At 46.4% G+C, this 18,440-nt stretch overlaps 1 protein-coding gene and 1 long non-coding RNA gene across 5 annotated transcripts in view; one reads left to right on the top strand and one right to left on the bottom strand.

Annotated features, from left to right (window-relative positions):
* The window catches only part of HNF4A (hepatocyte nuclear factor 4 alpha), a 35,545-nt gene extending 32,224 nt beyond the window's left edge, over positions 1–3,321 (bottom strand). For all 4 annotated transcript variants that reach the window (XR_013335392.1, XM_077765264.1, XM_077765265.1 and 1 more), the window contains exon 1: positions 3,225–3,321. Coding sequence is in view for 3 of the 4 variants with exons in the window: in XM_077765264.1 (XP_077621390.1) it covers positions 3,225–3,264 (40 nt within the window). In the remaining variant the exon portion in view is untranslated. The remainder of the gene's footprint in view (positions 1–3,224) is intronic.
* Positions 1–16,325, top strand: part of LOC144232432 (uncharacterized) — an 18,836-nt gene extending 2,511 nt beyond the window's left edge. Inside the window, exons 2-3 of the long non-coding RNA XR_013335393.1 lie at positions 14,887–15,069; positions 15,700–16,325. This is a non-coding gene — a long non-coding RNA (uncharacterized LOC144232432). The remainder of the gene's footprint in view (positions 1–14,886; positions 15,070–15,699) is intronic.
* The last annotated feature ends 2,115 nt before the right edge of the window (positions 16,326–18,440 follow it).

Here is an 18,440-nt window from a genome sequence, read left to right as displayed (position 1 = left end):
TGCCCCTCCCCCCCCCCTCCCACCCCTGTTATGTTCCTGACTTTATCTGCAGAAGTGACCTTCGGAGTTAGATGGAGCCTGCCCAGCCCCTGTGGGGCCTGAAGGATGATAGCAAGCCCCTGCCTGGCCCAGGCCCTGGTCATGGTGTAAGGGATAAACCCACATCCCAGGAACCACCCTGGGTCTCCCTGCACCCTTGTACTGAAGGGTCCCAGGGATTTGCCCAAAAGTCACTGAGATGGACACTTTGGGAGTCCTGAGACTCAGGCAAGGGTTGCTGCATACGGTTGTACAGGTTGCTCACTGCACAAAGCTTCCTCTGTGCAAGGAGGTGAGTCAGTGTAGAAATCCAGCCCTTGTTTCACTTACCAAACCAAGTGCCTATGGAGATTTGTCTTTCCAGAGGAGAACACCTCTTATTTATTTTCACAAAGGCTCCCTGAGAGCCCTGACTCAGCTCAGCTTCCAGCCACTGACCTTGAGCAAGGTCATTTTCCTCCCTGGCCTTGGTTTCCCATTTGAAAAGTTGTCTTGAGTAAAGCAGAGATTCAACCCTGACAATGAATCACTTGGGACCTTTAAAACGTTTAAAAAAATATGGATGCCCAGACCATATCACAGACCCATAATCAAATCTTGGGATTGGGGTGGGTGGGTGCCAGGCATCAGTATTTTTTAAAGATCCTAGGTGATTCTAGGGGCACCTGGGTGGCTCAGGCAGTTAGGTGTCCGACTTCGGCTCAGGTCATGATCCCACAGTTCACGGATTTGAGCCCTGCGTTGGGCTCTGTGCTGACAGCTCAGAGACGGGAGCCTGCTTCAAATTCTGTGTCTCCCTCTCTCTCTGCTTCCCACCCCCCCCAACTCATCTTCTGTCCCTCTCAAAAATAAATAAACGTTAAAAAAATAAAGTTCCTACGTGATTCTGATGTGCAGCCAAGATCGAGACCCGCCGTGGAAGTTAGAAAGGCCTAAAGGGGGGCACCTGGGTGGCTCAGTCAGTTGAGCATCCGACTTTGGTTCAAGTCGTGATCTCCCAATAAATGAGTTGGAGCCCTGCATCGGGCTCTGTGTTGACAGCTCAGAGCCTGAAGCCTACTTCAAATTCTGTGTTTCCTTCTCTTTCTGCACCAACCCCTGCCTCGCTTGTTCTCTGCCTCTCTGTCTCTCTGTCTCTCAAAAATAAACAAACATCAAAAAAAAATTTTTTTAAGCCTAGAAATGCATCCATGGTCTGCAGCTCACTAGTTGCAACTTCAGTGAGGCTCAGTTTCCTCATCTGTAAAATGGGAATGATGATAGCTTCCTGGTAGTCAGAATGCCTGTTCAGTGAGATGATATTCAGACAGCGCCTAGCACTGTGGCCAGAATGTAAAGACCTCCTGATTCTTGGGACCAATGACCATTATTTTGCTATTGGCAAATGAGATTGGCTTGAAATAAAGGGCCTTTCCAGGTCGAAAAGTCAGAGATTCAAAGGCAGGCTTCCTTTGTGACTATGTCAAGTCCTAGTACTTGGGTCTCAGTGTTGGCTACCCTCCCGTTCTATTGTTGAGGTACGCGTGATTGTTATCGCTACATGATATTGTACCTGATTTGTTAAAATATTTTTCCTTAATGTTTATTTCTTTATTTTGAGAGACAAAGAAAGAGAAGGCACATAGGGGAGGGGCAAAGAGGGAGAGAGAGAATTCCAAGCAGACTCTGCGCATCAGCAGAGGGGCTTGAACTCACAAACCATGAGATCACAACCTGAGCCAAAATCAAAGAGTTGGATGCTTAACCAACTTAGCCACTCAGGCGCCCCATGTTAACATTTTTAAATTAATTTTTGAATCCGTATTACATTCACATGGTTCAAAAATCAAGGGGCTCCTGGGTGGCTCGGTTCGACTTTGGCTCATGAATGGTTTATGAGTTTGAGCCCCGCATTGGGCTCTGTGCTGACAGCTTGCAGCCTGGAGCCTGCTTCAGGTTCTGTGTCTCCCTCTCTCTCTCTCTGCCCCTCCCCTGCTCATGCTCTGTCATGAAAATAAATGAACACTTAAAACAATTTTTTTTAATCGAAACAATAAAAAAGGTGCACTTTGAGAAGTCTTGGTCCCCATCTTCCCGCTGTCCACCGGTCCACTCCTGGTCCTCACCACAGGCAACCACCCCTCGTACTTCCTTATGCCTCTTCCTGGTTGGCTTCACGCACACCGAGCAGCGTGTAAGACCATGAATGACCGCCCTGCCCTTACACTCCTGCACTTCCGGTGATTTCATAGCACAGCGGCGGCCGCTGAGAGCAAGCTTGGAGGAAGGAAGGGGTACTGCCCCCCTCCATGGTGAGCACAGTGAGGCTCACATTGCTGGGTCAATAGTGCTTTGAGCTGTCTCTACCTGGTTCCAGAGCTGTGTTTGTCCCCCTGTCTCAATGTGGCCTTCCAGAAAACCTGGCCCGGTGAGCGCTGGAGCCTGACCTAAATCTCTCTGGTGCTGGCCTGGCGGGAGGTGGGGTGGGGCTGGGCTGGAGGGGCCCCCACTGCGTCTGGACCCCGAAGACACAGAGAGGCTGGAGCAGGGAACCAAAAACGTCCACCGTCATCCAGGTGGTGACCTAGTCAGGGGATGTCCTCTGGATGGGATGGTTAGGGCCCAGTGGCCATGTCCTCCGGTGCGGTGGAGGCTACCAGGAGCTCTCTGCCCAGCTCGGCCTGTGCGGGAGGCCGGGAGGGTCAGGAGGAGAGAGGAAGGGAGGGAAGGGAAGCATAGCCAATGGGACAGGCTGGGGGAGGAAGACGAGGGGACCCCCTTCGTGGAGGTCAGGAAGGAGCATTTGGAATTCAAGGCAGAGGGGACAAGGCCATGTGAATCACTGTCTTCTGCTCAGGTGACCCCAGGGGCCATGACTGTCCACCAGCTCCAGTTCACTACCTCACTGACTTCGGGCTGTCACTTCGCTGTGCCTCAGTTCCCCAAACTGCAAAATGAGGGAGGAGAGGTAGCTGGTCTTTAGCTAAAAGACTCTATAATGCTCCCCTCGCCTTGCTGAGGGGATCTGGATCTGCCTTGATCAGAGTGGCATCTGCCTATCAAAGACCCTGGGCCTTCCTGGGTTGGGGGCCAGGGGTCCAAGGCCTCGACCCTGCTCCAAAATCTGGGACTCGTCCCCTGGGTCGTGGGTCTCTCTTCTGCCACCCCGTCCTCCTCTCCAGGTAGCTGTGGAGTCGGGACCATACCTGGGAGGTGCTGGGGGGAGCCCTGGCCCCAGTTGGACATCCTCCTGCGGGTGCTATGGGGTCCCGCACGGTGAGCAGCCTCTTCATCCTGGAGGGAGCTCCGGCACCCTGGCACCCAAGACCCTGGAGGGCTGCCGGGCGCGCTAATCTCTTAATACTGGTCACAATGAGATTTCAGGGATGGTAGGAGTGGTCTCCATAGAAACCGTGGACCCGCCCCGGACCCATGCAAGGAATTAGCCACAGGGCTCAGCAAGGGGGTCCTGGAGACCCAACCCAAACAGGAACAGGAAGTACAGCATCCTGGACTCCTGGGTCCTGCCTCGTTACCTTTCTGAGCCTCAGTTTCTTCATCCTCCAATTGGGGTTCCAATCCCTAACCCAGTACAGGTTTCGGAGTCTGTCAGACAGGAGTGTGAAGCTCAGCCTTTGCCACTCGTTTGGCAGGCCGAGCATTTCCTTTCTCTCACTTCCCTCATCTATACAATGGGCACAGTAATACCACCCTAGCATCACTGCTGCACCTGCCTGCTGGGTACTGACGCTCAGTGAATGAGTCTCCTCCGCTCTCTCTGACCGCCCCACCCACACTGCACATCTGTCCCCCACCTTTGAAGAGCCACTCACCTCTTTCAAATCACACAGCCTTTGCCTTGGCTCTGGCCTTCACACACGCCAGGCCTCCTGCCCACAGCTGCTGTCACACCTTTCTTTTCTCCCCGGGCGCCTCCAAGTCCCATCTGCGCATCTGCCTCTGGGCAGCCCTGCTGGCTCCTCCTTTGTGCTCACTCGGCCCCCAACTCTTTACACCATCACAGTGTAGTCAAATGGTGGTTGTTGCTTCCTTCTCTGCCTCCTTCATTGGACTGTGTCCCATTTACTGTTAAATTCCCAGGACCCAGCTGGAACTTAATATAAGGGGTTGGATGGACAAATGAGTGGAGGAATGAAGGAATGTATCCATCCATTTCACCTTTATTCAGCATCTCCCCTGTGCACCATTGCTGTGAAGCCAATAGGCAAGCTTCTTCTCCCACAGACTTGCAGGGCACCCGGTTACATTTAAGATAAACATTGAAAGATGTTTTCATACAAATATGTACCAAATAATGCAGGAAGCATACTTATCCTTAAAAAATAAGTTGTTTATCTCACATTCAAACGTAACTGGGCATTCTTGGGCGTGTCTGGCCCTGCCTATTCCTTCCCTCACAAAGCTTACGTTTTGATGGGGAGGTGTGATGGACAGAGAGTAAGCAAGTAAATAAATTTTGCAAAAGAGAATTTCAGGGGCGTCTGGGTGGCTCGGTCAGTTTAGCTTCCAACTNCCCTCCCCCACTCACGCATGCACTCTCAAAAAAAAATTTAAAAAATGAAAAGAGAATTTCAAATACTGATGAAGTGCAATGGTAAGACAATGAAACTGCAGGCTGTGATAGCGCCTGGGGATGATGGGGGGCGGGAGGGTGGTCTTAGATAGAGTGGTCTCCCTAGTGGCCTTGACCTGCGTGGCACAGTCCTAAACTCCAAAGAGACGTTCCTTTGGTCAAGTCCTTCAAGGATTTTAAAAGGCTCGGTGGAGGCTATTCAACTTGAGAGAAGGACTCCGAGGCGGGCAGAGGGCGCAGTGGAGGGAGGGGAGCTGTACTGTCTCCTTTGACAGACTCCACAATTTTGCATTTTGGATCTGGGCCTTCACAAACCTTCGCGAACTCACTGCTCCACCCCTGGACCAACCAATGTCCTCTGCGGGGCTGGGAGCCAGAGGAAGGGGCCAAAGGGGCTGTGCAGAGAAGCGTGGCCACCCGGGCCGGAACTGGGAGTTCTAACACCGTCCCCCACCCCCCACCCCCACCCCAGTCCGGTGGTTGCCTGAGGGCACAGGGCAGAACCCGCAACCCGCGCGGAGGCAGAACCGGAGGGCGTCGGGGAGGAAACCGCTCACACTCGCCCAAGAGCCTCGCTTTGCGCATCTCGGGCTCCTCCTAGTGGCCAATGCTGGAATGGCGCTGAGAAACGTTCAAATAACCGCACAGGTTTAACCAATCACAGCGGAAGTAGCATTACAATCCCACCAATCAGAGGCCACAACGCACTTGTCTCTCCGAGCCCAGTGGGAAGGCGACTGGATCACGAGTCACTACGGTGTGGGTTTAGTCGAGGAGCGAGCTACCACCCCCCCAGGGACACACCAGCACTTGGCCACTGCGCCAACCAGACAGCAAGAGTTTAAAACTTGTTCCCCAAGGCTGCTATGGCGCTGCCCTTACAGCCTCTATGAAATTTCTGTTCCCAACACTTGGTCCCAACGTGCCGGCGCCTTTGAGGAGGGTCCCAGACTTTGTGCTGGCTCCGCTCTTAATGTACATTTGCATTCAGGGGCATATATGGATTTTCACATTTTTTTTATGTTTTATTTATTTCTGAGAGAGAGAGAGAGACAGTGTGAGCAGGGGAGGATCAGAGAGAGAGTGAGACACAGAATCTGAAGCAGGCTCCAGGCTCTGAGCTGGCTGTCAGCACAGAGCCCGATGCGGGGCTCAAACCCACGAACTGTGAAATCATGACCTGAGCTGAAGTCGGACGCTTAACCGACTGAGCCACCCAGGTGCCCCATGGATTTTCACATTTAAAGACATCATCCCCCATTATAAAAATTACTGTATGGGTCTGGGAGAGTGGGGGAAGGAGGTCGTGGGGGGTAGACACACCAGAATTGGAGTTCAGTTAGGAGATTAGTGAAGGACAATTCACTCCCCCTTCCTCAGTCTTTGAAAGAGAACAATAGTAATGACGCCTGCATTGTCACTGCCCCTCACCCAGCCCCATCTCAGCTATTCAAGCCCACACCCTGGGAGTCACTATCTTTGCGTCCTTCCCTCCCGAATCATCAGGAAACCCAGAGCTTGCCACCTCTAACAGTAGCTCAGATTTTCACCATCTTTGCATCTGCACCACAGCCAACCCTGTCCACATCAGTATCATCTCTGCAGGTGTGCGAAAGACTTCGCTTCTTTTCTCCCGGCTCCTACCATCCGCTCTTGACCGGGAGGGGGGCCAGGGGGCGGGGGAAGCAGGGATGATTCTTTACACACAGACTGCATCAGGTCTCCCTCATACTCAAACTTTTATGGCTCCCTAGGCATTTATAATTAAACTCACAAAATTCAAAACTCCCATGGATCTTGCGTCTCTATCCCCGCATCCCCAGCTTCCGTTTCATTCCACTCCCCACTGTCCCCGTGGACGCCAGCCTTTCGTTCGTTTTTCTGGCTCAGCGTCTTTACACATTCTTTTTTTTTTTTTTTTTTTCTTTGCCTGGAAAATGGTTCCTTGGACCCTATCTTTGAATTCCTCTCCTTTCCGATTACCCTTCTCCGGGTATCTTTTCAAAGTAGTGACGAAACCAAATCCTATCTCAGCCGAAGCCCAACCTGCTGCATCTACCTTCAGGGAACAAACAAAACCTGACCAGAGAGCTCAGGTGTAACTCTATGAAGCAACAGCGCCCCCAGCCAAAAGCATCCTGAGTTGCTGCCGAGAATGGCTTAAGGAACGGTGCTGTCAGACTGTCTTGTCCTTGGGGGACCAGAGTCCTTTCTCTGAGAACAGGTGCTGAAGGCCCCTGGTGGAGCTGGTCGCCTGGTCGTCATGATCAAAGACAGGCCAATCCAGTGACTCAGTCTCCTTTTCTAGACCCATCTTTCAGACTGCTTTACTCACGGTCTATCTGCCGGCTGTTCTCAACTGTTCCACGTCTCTCATTTCCAGCACATGACAGGACTACACTTTCTTGCTCCTCTGAAGTTAGATGTGACCATGTGACTTGTTCTGGCCAATGAAATGAGAGCAGAAACAACCCGCGGCACACCTGGGTGGCACACCTGGGCGGCACACCTGGGCAGGAGCTTGAAGGGCCTGAGCTGGGGCTGTTTCGGAAGCAAGTACGGATATGGGGTCAGCACGGTGGGAAGTGCACCCCGCCAGCCTCTGACGGACAAGAACCGTAAGTGAGTGACAGGCTCAGCTGTGTAAGCCACTGAGACTTAGGGCCTTTTTGTCATTACAGCACAGCCTCACCTAACTTGACTACACAGGATCTTTCCAAAGAGCACTGATTTTCCTATGACCTTTATGATTTTTGTTATATTTGGAAACCACCTTTACTAACACTTAACATTTTTCTTACATCGACATACTTATTTTTATTTATTTGTTTTAGAAGGAAATGTTATTACGGCCAAGTAAAACACCAGTATCTTAAGTAGAAAGCAATGGGAAAATAAACAGAATGACATAAACCATTGTACTTCTATCCTGAATTAGATAGTACTGTTGCCTTTCAAAGCCTCTGAGCCCTTGATCTGTTCTCTTTGTTTAAAAAAAAAAAAAAAAAAGGAGGTCTCTAAGTCCATGTCAATCTTTGGGGGCCCATAAGGCTGACTGAGACTGTCAGATGTTTGGAAGCATCTGTATAGAGGCTGAGAGCACAAATTCTGGAGCCTGACTTTCTGGGCTTGAGTTCTGGTTCTGCTACGCGCTGGCTGTGTGACCTTCGGGGAGTTACTTAACTGCTCTGTGACTATTTTCTAATTGGCAAAATAGGGATGATAACGATATGTAGTCATTAGGAGGCAGTGGGGATTAATCATGCTAATATACGGACAGGACTCAGAACTGTTTCTGGCACGCAGGGAGTTCTGCACATGTGCGAGCTATGAAATAATGGCAGGATCAAGACCCACATGCATTTGGAGAAGTGTTTCTTAAAGAGAGAGAGACTGCATGGGCAGGGGAGGGGCAGAGAGAAAGGAAGACACCGAGGCTGAAGCAGGCTCTGTGCTGTACAGAGCCAGACACAGGGCTCGAACTCACAAACTGTGAGATCATGACCGGAGCCGAAATCAAGAGTCAGATCCTTAACTGACTGAGCCACCAGGCGCCCCTGGCGAAATGTTTGAACTCGATGAAGAGGAATGAGAAATCCTCCACACTGGTTAAAAATAAATGACCTGGACAGCGTGGCTGGGGTGAGCTGCCTAGTGGCAGGTGACGTGACCAGATTCTAGAGGTTTTATTTGGTAGCAGCTGTACACACCTCTAACCTGATTTTGTGTGACATCAGGAAGGATGTAGTGCTCAGGCCAAAGGAGCTAAGACGTCTGCTGCATTCTACCCTTAAGGGACCATACGCATGACACAAAAAGCAAAGAAAACAAAAATAAACAGGTGGGACAACATGAAATCAAGAAAAGCTTCTGTACAAAAAGGGAAACCATCAACAACAGGAAAAGGCATCTTATGGAACGGGAGAAAAAATTTGCAAAGCCTATATCTGATAGGTAATTAATATCCAAAATATGTAAAGACTTCCTGTGTCATAGGATGGAACAGGATGAGAAAGCCATGTCCTTTGAAGAATAAAGAACCAAAGGAGTTTCAGGCTGGCTGTTGGGGATGAGGACAGGGGCAATGTAGCAGAATGGTCAAGGCCACTGCCTTCGATATATCAGTGCTCCTATTATATAACTGACCTTCTGAAAATCATAAGCTCTTCGAGCCTTGTTTGCTTCATCTGTGAAAAAGGAATCAATAATAGGACTTGTTAATCGATTGCTTTGTGGAGTAAATGTCATAAACCTTATAACCTGGCATACACTTGCCTATCATGTAGTTGTGTTACTTAAGTCAAAGTACTTTACTTTGGAAAAGAGGCTGCTCTCCGCTCAGAGCCCCAGAAAACAAACCAGGACCAACAGAGGAATGCTACAGGGTGGAAGGTTTGTGTCCAAAATTAAGATTTTTCTACCAGATACAATAGTTCTACCAGGAGAAAAGCTGCTTTATTAAGTAGTGAGCCTCTTGTCATTGGAAGCATCAAGCCTAAGCTAATCGACCACCTATCAGGAAGTGCTGTGAAAGGATCCCAGCAGTCAATCAAAGGTCGAATCAAAGTAGCATCTCCCCTGTGCAGAAGTCTTAACTAAAATTTGATCAAAACCAAACTTGTGTTGGAAAAACTGGACCTCGGCATGCAAATAGATAAAACTACACCCTAACTTACACCCTACATAAAAATTAACACAGAATTGGTTAAGGCCTCAACATAAGAGCTAAAATTATAAAAATCTTGGAAGAAAACATAGGAGAAAATATTCATGACATTGGATCTAGCAGTGACTTCTTTGGCTATGATACCAAATAGAATCAAAGTAGCATCTCCCCTGTGCAGAAGTCTTAACTAAAATTTGATCAAAACCAAACTCGTGTTGGAAAAACTGGACCTCGGCATGCAAATGGATAAAACTTACTTACTTACACTTCCTAACTTACACCCTACATAAAAATTAACACAGAATTGGTTAAGGCCTCAACATAAGAGCTAAAATTATAAAAATCTTGGAAGAAAACATAGGAGAAAATATTCATGACATTGGATCTAGCAGTGACTTCTTTGGCTATGATACCAAAAGCACAGGAAACAAAAGAAAAAATAGATTAGCTGGACCACGTTGAGATTAAAACCTTTTGTGCACCAAAGAGCACTATCAACAGAATGAGAAGGTAGTCCATGGAATGGGAGAGTATATTTGTAACCATAGAGCCATTAAAGGGTTCATGTCCAGAGTATATAAATTCCTGCAACCCAACAATAACAAAACAGATTTTAAAATGGGCAAAGGATGTGAATAGACATTTCTTCAAAGAAAATATACGAATGACCAAGAAGCACATGAAAAGATGCTCCCCATCACTGATCATTAGTGCAATGCTAATCAGTGCAAAACTACAATGAGCTGCCACCTCATACCTGTTAGAATGGATATTATTAAAAACAACAAACAGATCCTAACAAGTGTTGGTGGGTGAATGGAAAAATCAGAACCCTTTGAAACTGCTGGTGGGGATATCAAATAACGCAGCTACTATGGAGAGCCGCCTGGCAATTCCTTAAAAGAACTGAAACTAGAATTGCCGTATGATTCAACAAATTCACTTCTGGGTATATCCGCAGAGGCATGAAAGCATGGTCTGGAAGAGATATGTGACACTCATTTCATAGCCATGTATTCACAACAGCCAAAAAGTAGAAGTAACCCAACCATCAGCTGACGGATAAACAGAAAAATCAAATGTGATATATACATATCATGGAATACTATTCAGCTTTTTTTTGAAGTTTATGCATTTATTTTGAGAGAGAGCAGGGGAGGGACAGAGAGAGAGAGAGAGAGAGAGAGAATCCCAAGTAGGTTTGAGAGAGTTATTTTGAGATAGAGAAAGAGGGGCTGAGAAAGAGGGAGAGAGAGAGGGAAATGAGGTTCACCTGAAGTGAGGCTTGAGCTCACCCAATGTCAGACACTTTCAATTTTGGTATAATTGTGGATTCACTCACCTGGGTTTTTAAAAAAAAATTTTTTTTAACATGGCTCCTAGAGATAGAGAAGCAGAACAATATACAGACCCTAGAAACCGGTCTACATATATTTGAAAATGAGAGACAAAAGGAAATGACGTTGCATGTCAGTCAAGAAAGGATGTCCTATTCAGAAATGGTGCAGGGCCAATTGGCTCTCCATAGAAAGGAAAATAAAATGGCATCTCTCTTTCATACCACACACAAAAATCAATTCCTATGATTCCCAGGTGGCTCAGTCGTAAGGAAGTGTTTGATTCTTGATTTCAGCTCAGGTCATGATCTCATGGTTCATGAGTTTAAGCCCCTTGTAACAGTGCAGAGCCTGCTTGGGATTGTCTCTCTCCCTCTCTCTCTGCGCCTTCCTCACTTGTACACACGCTCTCTCTCTCAAAAACAAATACACTTTAAAAAAATCTATTTCTATGAACAAACACCTAAAGATGAAAAATAAAACTTTAAAACTTGAAGAAAATAGTATGTGTATTATCTTTACAATCACAGGGCACTGAAAGATTTTATGGATAAGATGCGATAAGCACAAGTCATAAAAGTAGAGATTAGTAAATTTAACAACCTGATTTATAATTTAACCAGAATGTAACTACTGTGTAACCGTAAACTTCTGTACAACAAAAGAGGCTCTAAAGGAAGTGAAAAGACAAGCAGCAATCTAATCAAAGATGTTCTTGGCTAACATAACCAAAAAAGGATTTGGATCAAGAAGAAATAGTTCCTGGGGCACCTGGCTGGCTCAGTCGGTGGAGCATGCAACTCTCAGTCTCAGGGTTGTGAGTTTGAGCCTCTCGTTGGGTGTAGAGATTACTTAAAAATAAAATATTAAAGTGGGGCGTCTGGGTGGCTTAGTCGGTTAAGCGTCCGACTTTCGCTTAGGTCATGATCTCGCGGTTCGTGGGTTCGAGCCCCGCGTCGGGCTCTGTGCTGACTGCCAGCTCAGAGCCTGGAGCCTATTTCAGAGTCTGTATCTTCCTCTCTCTCTGCCCCTCTCCTGCTCACGCTGTCTCTCTCTCTCTCCTAGAAATAAATAAAACATTAAAAAAAAAGAGAAAAGTAAAGAAAAAAGGAAAGGTATTATGAAAAAACTAACTTTCTACATATCAGCATTTTTAAAAGATATTTATTTATTTCTGAGAGAGAGAGAGACAGAGTGTGAGCAAGGAAGGGGCAGAGAGAGAGGGAAACAGAACCTGAAGCAGGCTCCAGGCTCTGAGCTGTCAGCACAGAGCCCAGCATGGGTCTTGAACTCATGGACCATGAGATCATGACCTGAGCTGAAGTCAGATGCTTAACTGACTGAGCTGCCCAGGCGCCCCTCAAATGTAATTTTAAAAATTCACACTATTTAAAATATCTAAAAAATTATTGGTTTTTTTAGATCTAAGAATGTAGCTAAACTACAACGTTTCTGTGCTTGGGGAGCGAGGAGAGCTTTAGTGGATGTTAATGTTTTTCAAGGGACTCTGTGATGAGCCATGGTGGGCCCACTGGGGGTGTCCGTGGAGACACACTGTCATGTGTTAAGGGCTCTGAGAAGTGCTCTGTAATGGAATTTGCACAGCTCTCTTCAATCCAGCGTTTTCCAGACATTTATTTTTTTAACTTTTTTAATAGCTTTTATTCATTTTTGAGACAGAGAGAGACAGAGCAGGAGCAGGGGAGGGGCAGAGAGAGAGGGAGACACAGAATCCGAACAGGCTCCAGGCTCTGAGCTGCCAGCACAGAACTCGACATGGGGCTCGAACCCACAAACTGCAAGATCATGACCTGAGCCTAAGTCGGACGCTTAACCCACTGAGCCACCCAGGCACCCCTCCAGACATTTAACAATAGAATCTTTCTCATCTGCTTGGCCTTGGGAAAGTCCACTATAGTGACCTCCATGGTCGGCCATCCACACTTGGCTGTGCCACTAACTTGTTGTAGACTTTTGGCCAAATCACCTTTCCTCTGGGAACTTTGGTTTAAGATATTAAATGGGTGTGTGAACTTTCGACTCTTAAGATTTCTTACCTGTTTCCAGATCTACTACCCCCTGTTGGAGCCCTGTGTTACGGTGACATTCCCACTTAATTTTAGCCCTCCTCTCTCTATTATTATTTTTTAAACAGGTTCATGGTAGGAGAATTATGAAAACGCACCAAAGCAAAATAAAAAAATGATTCAAATTATCCCATATTGCCACTACAGGCCCTTTTTCAAAGGTATGATGATAGCAAGCATTTATGGAGCACTATGCGCAAAAGCACTGCTAGGATAGGTCTGTTCTTATCCTCATTTCACAGACGAGGAGACTGAGGGTCATAGAGGCACTGTCACCTGTCTAAGGCATGTGGCTTCCATGGCCCTAACCCAAGTGGTCCTGACTCTGCAGCACAAGTTCTCAGCCACTACCAGACAAGGTCGAAGAGGGGAAGGGGGTCTTCATCCCTGCCAAGACTCTTTTTTTCTTCCTGCTTCCCTGAGTCCTTCAGAATTCTCTCATCTCCCCAGGGCAGCTGTGGACATTATCTCTTCCAAAAACAAAGTCAACACCTTCACCATAGAAGGACTTGTGTCCCTCCCCCAAACCTAGTCTACCTTATCTCTGGAAAAACTATGACTTGCCCTGGAGAAGGGGGAAAAATAAACCTCTCCCCACCCCAGCTCCACCCCCAAAATTACTGGATTTGGGGTAAATTCAGCAGACTGGAGATGGAAGAATAGATGTGTAATGAAGTTTCAAATTGACTATTGTTTTATGTGAATATCTGATAAAGAAAACACAATGGCTGCCAGATGGGGGCTGGGAGGTGAGATTTCCCAAGAGGAGAATTCTAGAAGACGGGCCTGGAGTTTTGGAGCCTGGGGCCTCCAGACAGGCAGGCAACGAGGGTGGGGACACCAGAGATAAATGTAGGCAGGGGAGAAGAGCCAGCCAGGGACATGAGCCCGAGTGGTTTGGCTAGGACTGGTCTAGCCAGCGTGGGACATGGCGGCGGGATCAGTTAGCGGTGAACTCGGTCACTCCTATGGCAGCCAAAGGACTAGAACAACTCCATTCAACAGAAATACAATGAGAGCCACGTGTGTAATTTTAACTGTTTGAATAGTCACACTAAAACATGATACATCTATAATACAGGAGACTGTTCTCAGAAATAATGAGCTTCCTTGGTCTTAGAATCAGGGGTCTCAAACTCTCAATAGTATATGGAGCAGATGGTATAGAAACGTATGTCACACTTTGCTATAAGAAAAACGGTGCAGCAGACAATGTTTCTTTTATATTCATCACTGTAACTTCAGTGTGGGGACATAGGAAATGGTAGGGACTGCAGCAAATTAGAAAGCACACCCAATTGAAATTGCTCGACTTTTAACTTTTGCTTCGTGGCTATGAGGAATCAGTGTCTCCAGAGCATCCCAAGTTTTGAATGGAGCAGGAAGTTGGGATTTTTAAAGGTTAGCAGTCAATTCAAATTTTATGCAAAAATCCAAACTGGGTGGGCTGGATCTCAACCTCTGATCTCCATGAAACCCTCGACCATGCTTTAGAGAAGGAAACTGAGATTCAGAGTCATTAAATATTTTCCCAACTCCCAACTCCCTTTCCCAGCTCTTCCAGTCGTTTCTTTTTTTTTTTTTTTAATGTTTTATTTATTTCTAGGAGAGAGAGAGAGAGACAGCATGAGCAGGGGAGGGTCAGAGAGAGAGGGAGTCACAGACTCTGAAACAGGCTCCAGGCTCTGAACTGGCAGTCAGCACAGAGCCCAATGCGGGGCTCGAACCCACGAACCACGAGATCATGACCTGAGCGAAAGTCGGACACTTAACCGACTAAGCCACCCAGGTGCCCCTCTTCCAGTCATTTCTATGACCCCTCCTAATAACCAATGTTGATTTTTTTCAGTATTCTTATTGAGAATTTACTAGGTGCTGGGTTCTGTGCTGAACATATGATACCCTGAAGGAAGTACTATTTATGATGCCAGATTTAAAGTTTATTTATTTATTTTGAGGAGGGAGGGACAGAAAGAGAATGAGAAAATCCCAAGCAGGCTCTGTGCTGTCAGTGCAGAGCCTGACCTGAGCTGAAACCATGAGGCGGACGCTTAACTGACTGAGTCACCCAGGGGCCCCTATAATACCAGATTTAGAGGGGAAACCAAGGCTCAAAAAGGTGGAGTAAATTGCCTGAGATCACAGAAGCTTGTGGGGCTTGAATCTGCTCTACTTTCATTACAGAGTCTAGATGCTCCCTCTGGCTGTACCTCTCCCACCCTGCAGCACGAAGAAGAAGAAACCAAGAAGAAACCAGAAGAAACAGAAGAAACTGGTAGTGTAAGGAGCCTGGGGGTTTTCACCATGAGGCTACTCCAAAGGGCCTGGGGCTACAGTTTGAGCACTTCCTGCACCACCACACTCGTTGTAAGTGCCTTCATTATATCATTCCTGGGAATTGGCTTCCGGGTAAGATTTTGTTTGAAGAGAGACTGCCACTGCCATTTTGTTTGTTTGTTTAAATTTGGAAACCATGGACCTGCCCTGGTCCCTTGATTTACAGAGGAGGAAACTGAGACCCAGAGGTGGCAAGTGCCTGAGGTCCCTCTGCAAGTCAGGGCCAGCGTGGGGACCAGAATTGGGTCCTGGAGGCCCAGCCTGGGAGGCTGCCCACTGGGTGTGCCAGGGCCTCCCTCCAGCTCCTCTGGGCTCTGCCCAGGGAAGGGCCAACTGTTCTCTCTGTCTCACCACAGACTCCGCACTTCCTCATGCCTGTTTGGATAACTTTTCAACCTGTTCCTTCACTAGCTCTCCCTGAGGTGTGGCTGCCTCTGCTGCTGGTCCCAGGGAATCCGGGGCCTTGGCCGTGTGGTGGCCCAGCATGGCTGGGGCCCACAGCAGACAGTTGTCAAACAGTGGCCGTCTGAGCAGAGGGAGGCCTGTTTACCCAGGGCAGGGCCCAGGCAGAGGCGGCAGCCTCCTCCCCATGCCGCTGGCCCATCCAGCCCCTCAGCATACTAACTCAGCTGCCCCTGTCTGTATCTGCTCATTCTACAGATATTTATGGAGCACCTACTGTGTGCCAAGCACTGTTCTACATGCTGAGGATTTCGCAAGCCAGAAGACATCCAGATTCCCTGCTCTCATGGAACTTACACTGGAGGAGAGAGATGATAAACAGATCAATGAATGTACAATTCCAGAGCTGTGGAAGATAACAGGATTGATAGTGATGGGTGGAGGTGGGGCAGTCTTCGATTTAGGTGGTTCAGGAAGGCTGCTCTAAGTGGAAAACTTTCCAGTTAGGACCCAGACTATGAAAAGAAATCCATTATGGGAAGATCCGGGGAAAGGATGTTCCAGGCAGAGGGAACAGCAAGTACAAAGGCCCTGGGGCAGGAATATGCTTGGCTTGATTGAAGGACACTTAAAAGGCCACCATGGCTGAACTAGAGTGAGAAAAAGGGCAACCAAGACTCAGATTGCATGGCTTGGGAGACAGAAAGGTACTGAAAGGTGTTCACCAGGGACTTTAAACATGAACTTTAACTCTGCTTTTCACCTCTAGACCTTTCTGCCCCAGTGCTTTTGTTTCCAGGTACATTTGAGGGTGCTTGAAATCATGTTTAAATATTCTCTTTTCCACTTTAATTTAAATTTTTTTCAAAAATTTAATCAAAGCTGTATAGGTGCACAATTGAAAAAAATAAAATACTCTTACCAGGCTAATAATCAATAATAGTGGTTGTCCACCGACTCTTTCCTGAACCTGATTCTCACCACCCAGGGGCAACTACTTGCAACTATTTTAGCTAATTTTCCTCTATATTTCTACATATCTTGGTTATACTACTTCTTGGTTTTTCAGTCTTAGATGTAATGTGTTAACTTGCTAATAGGAAAGATCCTATAGAACTATTTCCCAATTTGGAGATAAGTCAATATTCATCATTTTATTTTATTTTATTTTTTTAAATTTTTTAAGGTTTTATTTATTTTTGAGAGAGAGAGAGACAGCATGAGCAGGGGAGGGGCAGAGAAGGAGGGATACACAGAATCCGAGGACAGGCTCCAGGCTCTGAGCACAGAGCCCGATGTGGGGCTCGAACCCATGAACCGGGAGATCATGCCCTGAGCCGAAGCTGGACGCTCAACCAACTGAGTCACCCAGGCGCCCCAATATTCATCGTTTTAATAACCACATTGCTATCATTTCTATTATTCACAGCTGATGTCATCTGTATATGAGCCAAGAACTTTTCCTGTGTGGTCTCAACTCATCTTCACAATAACCCTGTAAGATACGTGTTAGTCAATATAATAATACTCACACTTTACATATAATGACAGTGGTTGTACCTGCAGAGCTATCCTGAGAGGTAAGGAGAATTGGCATTCTTAACCCATTTTTCACAAAAACTCATGGAACTCAAAGTGATAAAGTTCTACCCATCACAATGGGATGCAGTGTTTAACATAAAAGTCATCTTCCAGCCAGGATGGAAAGAATCAGGGTGCCTGTGTGAAGGATAAACTCTTCTATCATATCTTTTGGGTGTGTTTGTTATACCAGCTAGCATCTCCCTTACTAATGCAATGCCTGGATTTGAATCCTAGCTCTGCCTCTTGAAATCTATGTGGTTTGGGGTAAGTTACCTCTCTGAGACTTTGTTACCTCTTCTGAGAAATGGGTATAATGGCAGTACCTACCTACCTCAATGGGCATTTGTAAGAATTAAAGGAAATGATTTTTATAAATTGTTTAGAATGGTGCCTGGGCCATAGTAAATGCTGTAGAAATAATCAAATTAGTTAGAGCTAAAACGTGAATGAGACAGGACCCAGATCTGGGCCACATGATTCCAAGTTCAGTATCTGACTCCAAAGTCCTAGGCATTTGTATTTCTCTTTATAATCTTTACCATATCTGCCTGTTACCCATACTGTATTTACCTGTAATTATTTACTTGATCTTTTACTTTCTTTTGAAGATATATCTTATTTTTTTAAAGTATATTTTAAATTGATGTTTTAATATGCTGGTTGTAAAATTTTCTAAGACACAGTAATAGAACCTCAATGAGATTTTAAAATATTTGCCCATGTACTACCTAAAATCAGCCCCTGTCCCCTGTGGGTACACCTAAGGAAAAATACACTATTTTTAAGTCTATAAAGAACCTTTGGGAACATTCTGTCCAGTGGCTTTTAAACCATTTTGTCCATGACCCTATATACAGGGTGGTAGTCAAAACAGGGACTCTGAAGCCTGACTGCCTGGGCTGGAAACTCAGCATGGCCTCTTAATGCCTGTGTCACTTTCACTGAGTGACTGGACCTCTCTGTGCCTCCATTTCCTCATCTATGAAATGGGAATGACATTAATTAGCATCTACTTCACAGGGTCATTGTGAAGAGAAGGAGTTAACATGAGTAAAGCCCTAGTAAGTACTTTATAAACTTTTGCTATTATCACAACCTTACACATACATCCATAAACCTGTATCAGTGAAACAAAATGTTCACACATGCAAAATTTACTCTCGCTACAGGAGATGTTAGTAGGATGTTTTCCATTACATTTTACTTCATTTTTTAAAATGTGATCATCTTTCTTGCCTTTTCTTTGAATAAACATGTACTAGTTAAAAATGTCTTTTTAGGGGCATCCGGCTGGGTCACTCAGGGGAGCATGCGGCTCTTGGTCTCAGGGTTGTGAATTTGAGACCCATCTTAGGTGTAGAGATTACATAAACAAATGAACAAACAAAATTTTTTGTTGAAGTATAACGTTTCTA

This window comes from Crocuta crocuta, unplaced genomic scaffold (genome assembly GCF_008692635.1).
Source record: "Crocuta crocuta isolate KB4526 unplaced genomic scaffold, BGI_CrCroc_1.0 scaffold477, whole genome shotgun sequence".
In the NCBI taxonomy this organism is placed as follows: Eukaryota; Metazoa; Chordata; class Mammalia; order Carnivora; family Hyaenidae; genus Crocuta; species Crocuta crocuta.
Note: the sequence above shows the minus strand (reverse complement) of the source record. Positions and strands in the feature narration are given on the sequence as shown.